At 37.5% G+C, this 8,466-nt stretch overlaps 2 protein-coding genes across 2 annotated transcripts; one reads left to right on the top strand and one right to left on the bottom strand.

The window, feature by feature from the left end:
• Positions 1–1,266: 1,266 nt before the first annotated feature.
• On the top strand, positions 1,267–3,105 carry LOC6644843 (peptidyl-prolyl cis-trans isomerase). Its single transcript, XM_002067550.4, has 2 exons — positions 1,267–1,394; positions 2,502–3,105. The coding sequence occupies exons 1-2, from the start codon at positions 1,269–1,271 to the stop codon at positions 2,925–2,927; spliced, it is 552 nt and encodes a 183-aa protein (XP_002067586.2). The 5' UTR covers positions 1,267–1,268; the 3' UTR covers positions 2,928–3,105.
• Positions 3,106–3,514: 409 nt separating this feature from the next.
• LOC6644844 (WASH complex subunit 4) lies at positions 3,515–8,326 on the bottom strand. The gene is made up of 9 exons (XM_002067551.4): positions 8,099–8,326; positions 7,515–8,008; positions 7,223–7,450; positions 6,065–7,159; positions 5,738–5,996; positions 5,167–5,321; positions 4,655–5,084; positions 4,366–4,583; positions 3,515–4,032 (listed from the first exon to the last, which is right to left on the bottom strand). Exons 1-9 carry the CDS (start codon positions 8,124–8,126, stop codon positions 3,550–3,552), a joined length of 3,390 nt encoding a protein of 1,129 aa, XP_002067587.2. The 5' UTR covers positions 8,127–8,326; the 3' UTR covers positions 3,515–3,549.
• Positions 8,327–8,466: the final 140 nt, after the last annotated feature.

Genomic DNA, 8,466 nt, shown 5'->3' with positions numbered 1-8,466 from the left:
CAAAAAAGAAAGAATTGAAAAGCACGACAAGACAAAGATTAAATCCCAGAATACTTGGACAACTTTCTAGAGTAGGTCTAGCAAGTTAATAATCTTATTAGTATAGTTTTCGAAAATATATGGGTACCTCAGGCGTTCAAAAATTGATAACTTCAAATTTGCTCCTTATTTTGAATTTTGACGTTTAAACTTTATTGCTCGAATAGTGGGTAGATGACCACTTAAATATGACGTAAGCAAATAGAGGGATTCCGAAAATACCGCCAATTTCCTATTTCCCCCTAAATTTTATAACTAGGTTCACCACTGGTTCTAATTGGAAATAAGAACAAGATAAAACAAATTTTAATAAGGGTTCGCCACTTAACTGTATCCTAGGTTTTTAAATTGTATGTAGGGTATTTTTAGGTTCAATTTAAAAAACATTTCTGAAATTCTGAAAAATATTTTGCTTTATTTTAAAGTACGGTTGGAATTATTTGTCGATTTCAACTTTCTGCGACAGGAGAATTCGGACCAATGCAATTTCAGCATTGACCTTTCTCATTCGGGCAGCTAATTTGAAGAAAGGAATGTACATAATTAATGTTATTAAGTCGAAGATATGATCACAAATCGAATGTTGGGGATCAATTTAATATTGAATAGGAACTTAATATTTAAATTCGTGACCACCACTGTATATGGCGCGAAATACATATTTCGAAATCAAATGTAACTCAGACAACTGTCGCATATTCGAATTTATTTCGACGCAATTTTGACGGATAATTCGAACACTGGGATCGGGAGAACAAATATTGGTAACCGGTCCCAAATACCGGGAATGTCGGAGTTCGACTCCTTTACCTGATGTTGGTACTATTTTCCACGATTTTTACTCTTTTGTTCGAAGTTGGGGACTCTTTTGCATGAAATGCACTCTTTTGTTGCATGTTGGAAGCTTCCATCGAGTTGCGACCCCCTAGCAACTCGACACAGTCGACTCTCGTTAATTGAAACCTGCGATAATTCGAACCTCTCCGTAATTCGAAGTTATCACGAGTCCCCTACCAAAATCTCTTGATATTTCGAATTTTGTCCATACACGGCAACTCGATATATATCGACATCGAAATCGATTTATTCCCATCGATTTATCGCACTCCATCGGTTCTATCGATAATATCGATGGTGCTATCGATAATATCGATAATATCTATGGTGCTATCGATAATATCGATGGTGCCATCGTTTTTTTCCCAGCTACTGCCACTTTACCGTTTGAAATGGGTGTTCACTTCAGATCTGGATTTCAGTTTGTGCGCGCGTATTGTAAGAAAATGAGTAACTTGCCAAGAGTTTTCTTTGACATGACCGCCGATGGCGAGCCCGTCGGTAGAATCATCATGGAGGTAAGTGCATTCCATTTGTTAAATGTATTTTAAATAAGAGCCAATTTTTGTGAAAATTAAAAAGTTTAAAAAACGTGAGTTTTTTGCATATTCTTAATCGGTGTGTGTGTATGTGTGTGTCGGTGCATATATGTAGATACATACACGTACCCGGGTTTATGCATGTGTGAGCGTGAGAAAGGAGTATACGACAAAAAAAAAGCCGAATGAAAATTACAGAACACGTGATTCTTAATTTTATCCACAAAAATGTCAAAATTTTCATCAAGCTTATCAAGAAAAAGGTGCATATACATACATACATATACGATTGCACATTCCTGAAATGAGTACCCGCCTCGCGTGTGCGTATGTATGTGTGAGTACATTTCTTCCATTTGCGGTGACGTTGGATGTACATACACACACACACACACATACACGTTTAAATAAGCAATTTTCCATTTAAAAATTAAATTTGCAATTTCATTTTTACAAGTCTTGAATAATTTGCCAAATTGTATACATACATTCATAGTATGACTTGCAGATTTTCATAGTTAAGGTCATGGACTGTACATATGTCAATAACTGTAAATTAATTACAGTTCTAATATCTCTGTGCGTGTGTGTGTACATCACTACACCAACACATACATATTAGAATGGAAAGTTTGCCGGCATTTGTGAATACATGCATATGAATTTCAATCAATACATAGACATACATATGTACATAACCTCTATTTGCACAAATGTGTGTATCATCGAACATACACATGGATGATGCACACTTTGATGTGTGTGTGTTTGTAGATGTATTTTGTGAAACCAGTTTAACGAATGAACTCAAGATTAATTCTGTTGATGATGTAATTGATGAAGCATACGTGCATTTTCTATTTTAAAGCATTTCAGCAAATGTAAAATAGCTAAAAATATATATATGTATATATTTTTATACACACACATACAACCAAACACACATTAAACCATGCATCATTGACTTTGCGTACAAGTGTATACGTGTGTATGTATGTAATGTACATATATAAAGAGATAGAGAACCCGAATTAATCGATAATTGTCTTTTTCGTCTTTCCCCATTTCCATTTTTTAAATTTCCAGCTGCGCTCTGATGTTGTGCCCAAAACCGCTGAAAATTTCCGCGCCTTGTGCACCGGCGAGAAGGGCTTTGGATACAAGGGCTCCATTTTCCATCGCGTCATCCCCAACTTCATGTGCCAAGGCGGTGATTTCACCAACCACAACGGCACTGGCGGCAAGTCCATTTACGGCAACAAGTTCCAGGATGAGAACTTCCAACTGAAGCATACCGGACCCGGTATTCTGTCAATGGCCAACGCTGGCGCCAACACCAATGGATCCCAGTTCTTTATTTGCACCGTGAAGACCGCTTGGTTGGACAACAAGCATGTTGTCTTCGGTGAAGTTGTTGAGGGTCTCGATGTGGTCAAGAAGATTGAATCTTATGGCTCTCAATCCGGCAAGACCTCAAAGAAGATTGCGGTGGCCAACAGTGGATCCCTTTAAATTTTGGACAGACCATGTTTGCGTTTAGAAGAAAATGAAAGGGGATATATATATATATATAAATATAATCAACTGTTGAGAGACGAAAACCGTTCGCATTTTTCTCCAAGATTTTTTTTTACCAATAACTGTAATATGATTAATTATGAAATACAAAACATACAAAATATTTTCAATAGACATCATGTTTCCATATTAGCAATGGGGTTTTCCTTTCCAAAAAAAAAAAAAAAAAATGCAGCTTCCAAGATTTTGAGAGGATACAAGAAAAAAAGCGCGCGCGCGCTTGCTGCTTGGAATCGAAAGATTTGATGCTGGGGTTTCCTTTTTAAATATGGCGCCTTTTTTCCTCATTTCGATATGTTTTTTTTCTATCGAAAAAAATTTACTTTGCAAAATGTTCAAATTGGATTAAAATTCTAGTTGGTTCGAATCCTAGAATGTTCGAATTAGACAAACAAAAGTAACTAAATTTAAATCTACTCTTTATCACTTGTAACTTTGTCTTTACAAAGAAATTTAAAATAAAAGTGTATGAAACATATACCAATTGGCTGGACTTTTGTATTTAATTTCTTTGAATGGATTTTATTTTTCCAGAAAATAACTAGTAATATTAATATTATTGGAAGAATATTTCAGCACTACTTAAAGTAGCATATAATAGATTGTATTCCTGTTCATAGGCATTAACATGTCGTTCAGATATCGCCACCGTCTGTAGAAGTTTCTCATTCTGAATGTTATTGGGTGACGATGCCGACGACGATGAGGACGATGATGAGGCTTCCGTTGTCTTTTGTGTCTCCAGCATTTGCCGCAATTTCTGGCGTTCAGAGTTCAATTGTTGTGTAGTTGTCTGATTCCAGCCAAGTTCGTGGAAATCGCTCAATTGATTCAACATATTCAATATGTAAACCAAACCAATGGCAAATCCATCTTCAAATAGAGAACACTTTGGTTGATCCTTTTTATAGATTTTCATTTTCTCTTTCACTCGATAGTCAATATAGTTCATGATCAGAGCCGGGGTTATAAGAAAGAAACTCTTTAAATGATGATTATGTGGATTGCAGAAAAACGGTTGAAATCCTTGCATAAGCAACTGTCAAGTAAATAAACAAAAAATTGCATACATATATTATTTATAGTAAAAATGACAATGTTTATCCCCCCTAAAATTGCATATTTCATTCATCGAAGTCTGCCACCGAATGTCAATAGAAATTGGAACTCGGCACTCGCCGATTAGCCTTTATAATTATGTGTGTACAATACAATTGTTTAATTAACTATAAATTGTCCAAAGTTTGTTGTCGCTAGCCTCGAGTTACAGTCCGGAAGAAGTCCACCAAACAAACAATCAAAAAATAATACTAATGTTAGGATTAGGTTTCAATGTTTGGGATAGGGGGTTCCCCTTGTTTGTGTGCCTTACCTTAAAGTAATTCGTACAATCCGAATAGCATTCCATCATGTGACCCACACTTTTGCCATACTCTCTTATGGAATTCTCTGTTGCCTCTGGTAATTGCAGATTCTTGGCACATTCATTGCCAAGCAGTTTACTATATGTCCTGGACATGTACGAACGACTTCTATAATTGGCATTTTTACTGCCAGCCTGTAAGAGTCGTACATAGCCCACAGCATTACCTATATATACATATATATAGGTAGTATGTAAATAAAATTGGTAGTATCTTGGATGTATGTGCTAAACTCACCCACTTGGGTAATGACTTTACGAAATAGATCCATATACGTTTCACCATTATTGGAGAAGCCCAGTCTTTTGATTTTCTTAATGAAACTCTCAGCCCTTTCATATGGATACGATTGATATGGCTTGTTGTTATGCTTTTGCTCGGCATGTAGACGAAATTCCTTCAGCAGCCTTGACTTGATGTGCTCATCATGCAGGAACGTTGAGAACGTATAGAATTTCTGACGCAGAAACTGATAGATGAAATTAACGGTGGTATTTATAATGCCAGTGCCATGGGTTTGAACCGAATTGGCCACATGACGGGTTCCAATAATATCCAAATGTTTGCCCTTACTGTCCGTTTCCACAAATAATTGCAAATTCATATTGTATGCATAGGATGAGGCAAATGTGTGAATATTTCGCATTATCTGCAGTACATCTATACCCTATATACAGATAATTGAAGGTTATTTAGGATATTAGTAGTGTCAGAATGGGGAGGGGTATGGGGGCATTCATTGTGTTTACTTGATCAATAGTTTGATTGGGTAGATAATCATCCACTGGCCGCAGCTGGAGTAGGTTATATGCAAAGTGACGAAACTTTTCATACGATTTCCAATCATGAGGTGCGATAGTTGTTAAATTATAGAACGTTGCAGTAAAATAATTCTCAAGGTTATCTAAAAGACAATAGAAACAAGTGTTAGTTAGCAGTAATTGTGCATGTATATGTAGATATGTATAGGTATGGGTATATACCCCTATCTAGAGTATGTATATACTAAATATATTGCATTGCAGGGCCGGTTAATGGTGGGTGGGCGGCGGGCCCCCATACACACACACACACACACAACAAAACTGTCAACAATATTTGGGTCGAAGGTCCTAAATCGATTTATTTACATTGCACACACACGCGAGCCTAGCCAAACATATAATTGAGATTCGGTTATGGACATTAAGTACTTTTGTACTGAACGTATGAAGCTACCACTAGCCATTATTAGTTGTGTGTAAACACAAAAGAAAAAATGATTACTGGAATTACATTGCCATGACTTTCGCCTGGTAGGACTAGTAGAATGGTGTTTACCTCGCAGTATATTATATTGTCCATCGATTTCAATGGCCGATACATTCGTACAGCTACGATAGTCGAGAGTGTTCTGTTGGAATGGCTGATCTTGATCCTGGAACAGATGTGACAAGGCCTCCACACGTAAAAACGATTCAAAATGTGTGCTCAAAAATTCAATGACCAAATCATGTGAATTTCTCGGCGTTGAGCCATTTCCTCCGCATTTGAATACTGTTAGAGCTTTGTCCAAATGATTGCTAGCTGCAATGATATTCTAATAATGCACAAATTTAATTATCATCACACATTTCTAAATATAATTATTATTGCAGCATTCCCCACCTGTAAGGCATACGGATTACGTTGCTGTTGGGCATATTCCTTTAGGATCGAAGTGCTTATTAACCAATAGTTGTACAATAAACTTATCGAATCGAATTGTCCTGAAATATTACGCTGAATGTCACCCAGATTGTTGGCCCGCTGGTAGATGGACTTAAAGAGCTTTTGCTTATCGGCCGGCAGACTACGATCCTTTTCAAGAAATTCACTCAATGCCAAATTGATAACAGTCAAACGTCTCCTTACGGGATGCGATCGTAGGGATTTCTCAGTCAGCTTCAGAGACGACAGTATATTCATCTTTCGTTGCAATAATTTCAAATCGACTATTTTCTTCTTGGTGGTCAACAGCAGATGCAGAACCTTTTGCTTTTGCCATTGACTGAGTGAGCTTAGGAATCGTATGAAACTGATTTGATTTGAGGCAAATGTATGATGTATGACTTTTAAATATTGCATTAGCTTGCATATGGTATAGAAATCGGTTTTTGTCAATGGCACCATGAGGGCAACATGTCGATTAACTAAACCCTCAATGTGTCCAGCCACTTGATCGGCATAGCTCTGTCCGCTGAGAATTAGTTCCGAGAAACTCTTCAGATGGCCAAAAATGCCGGCAGCAAAGACTCGTTGCATATTCAACGACCAGATAGCGATCTGTGTTCCCAACTGCCGACACGCACGCTGATCGTTCTGCTTGATCTTCTCCAGAGACACCGCATTGGGCTGCAATGATGTTGGCACTTTGTTTCCTGGTGTCCGTATCAATGATTTGGCATGCTGCATAAGGAAGACATTCGGCGACCAGTGAACATTTTGATTTATAGGTAAACGATGATATTTCGACAACGTCTCGAGGAGATGTTTCATCAATTTACCCTCGATTTGTATGCCCAGTTGATAGAGTATGGCCACAAATGCAGTCAAGCGTATTATATGCTTGGGTTCCTCATAGTTTCTATATTCATTGGCTTGATGACGGGACTCGATCTCAAGTTGCAGTTTGCGTGTATATGCATTGGAATGTTGCGTTAAATGATTGACATCTTTAAGATTGAATTGTTTCTTCAGTTCCAATAGACTATCCAACAGAATCTATTAGAGTGTATGAGATGATCAGATTAATGGATATGATAACTTGATATGTTGAATACTAACTCGAAATATATTGCCAGAAATCACAGTCTCTAGATCATCGAGTGAGGCATAAAGACCACCAATTTCCAGTTTTGTATACAAACCGGTTAAATCATTGGCCTTGCTTTTGTCCAGATTCTTGAGCCATTTCTTATAGAGTGTCCACTTTTCCGACATATTCGATTGCATGGAAATCTCATTGAATATAACTATTTGCTCCAGCAGCTCACATATCGAATCGAATGTAGTCTAAGCAAGATAAAATACAATTTAGTAACAATCGAATTGGGTTATTGGTTATTTTTTGACTTACAAACAAATGAACTTCACCAATATCGACGGGTAAGCAAACCGATGCACTTATCTGGTTCCACAGATTCTGTAGGATGACAATGGAACGTTTTAGTACAAAATAGACCTGACAATAAAAGTCAATGGCGGAGCTCATGCGATGCAGAGTTTGCTCGATTCCTCCCTCATCGATTTGAAAGTCACCAAATGAGAATGCCAATTGATACTGCTTTAAAGCAGTGGTCAAGTCATGGCATTGATTGCATAGATTGGCAAGAGTCGTCAATGGTTTGTTGGCCAGCAATTCAGCTGCTTCGGCATTCATTTCCGAGATCATAAAATTGGCATTGCCGTAGTTCATTTCCACAGGCGGAGCCACCAATGACAATGAGACAGTTGCTGCTGTCAATTTGTCATTGCCGCCTGGAGATATGGCAGTCTTTAGTTTATCCAAATGTGCGTCATGCTCCTCAATGAATGCTCCATAATCCTTGAGAATATCCTCCGCAAACATGGCTGGGCAATGAGGACAACAACTTTTTAGAGGCATTGTAAATATTTACATATGTACATATGTGGAAATGTGTTAGTGTCTGTTGTACTTACAAAGAGAATTATTTGGTTTTGGTTTCATTTTGTTGGAATTTTTTCTACTTTAGTTCAATTTTGGGTGCCGGCTGTTTGTGTGCTTTGTTTTTGGTTGTTCTCTTCCTTTGTTGGGTCCCCCCTTGGCCTCCTGGCGTTGGGTGCAAGTGTCATAAACACCCACAGAGTTTACTCCTTCTCCACCCACACACACAGAATCAGCAGCACTGACGCCCAACTTTTACCAGTGTTGCCAAAAAATTTAAGGAAAATATTATAAACTTTAAATATATCTTGTGCTTACAAGATGCGAGTAATTTGTGATTTCATTTGCGTCTTAATGGTGATATTCATCCATATTCTTTAATTTCCGATACTAATGCATAAAG

The sequence above is a fragment of the Drosophila willistoni genome (assembly GCF_018902025.1).
Source record: "Drosophila willistoni isolate 14030-0811.24 chromosome XL unlocalized genomic scaffold, UCI_dwil_1.1 Seg142, whole genome shotgun sequence".
NCBI classification, from domain to species: domain Eukaryota; kingdom Metazoa; phylum Arthropoda; class Insecta; order Diptera; family Drosophilidae; genus Drosophila; species Drosophila willistoni.
Note: the sequence above shows the minus strand (reverse complement) of the source record. Positions and strands in the feature narration are given on the sequence as shown.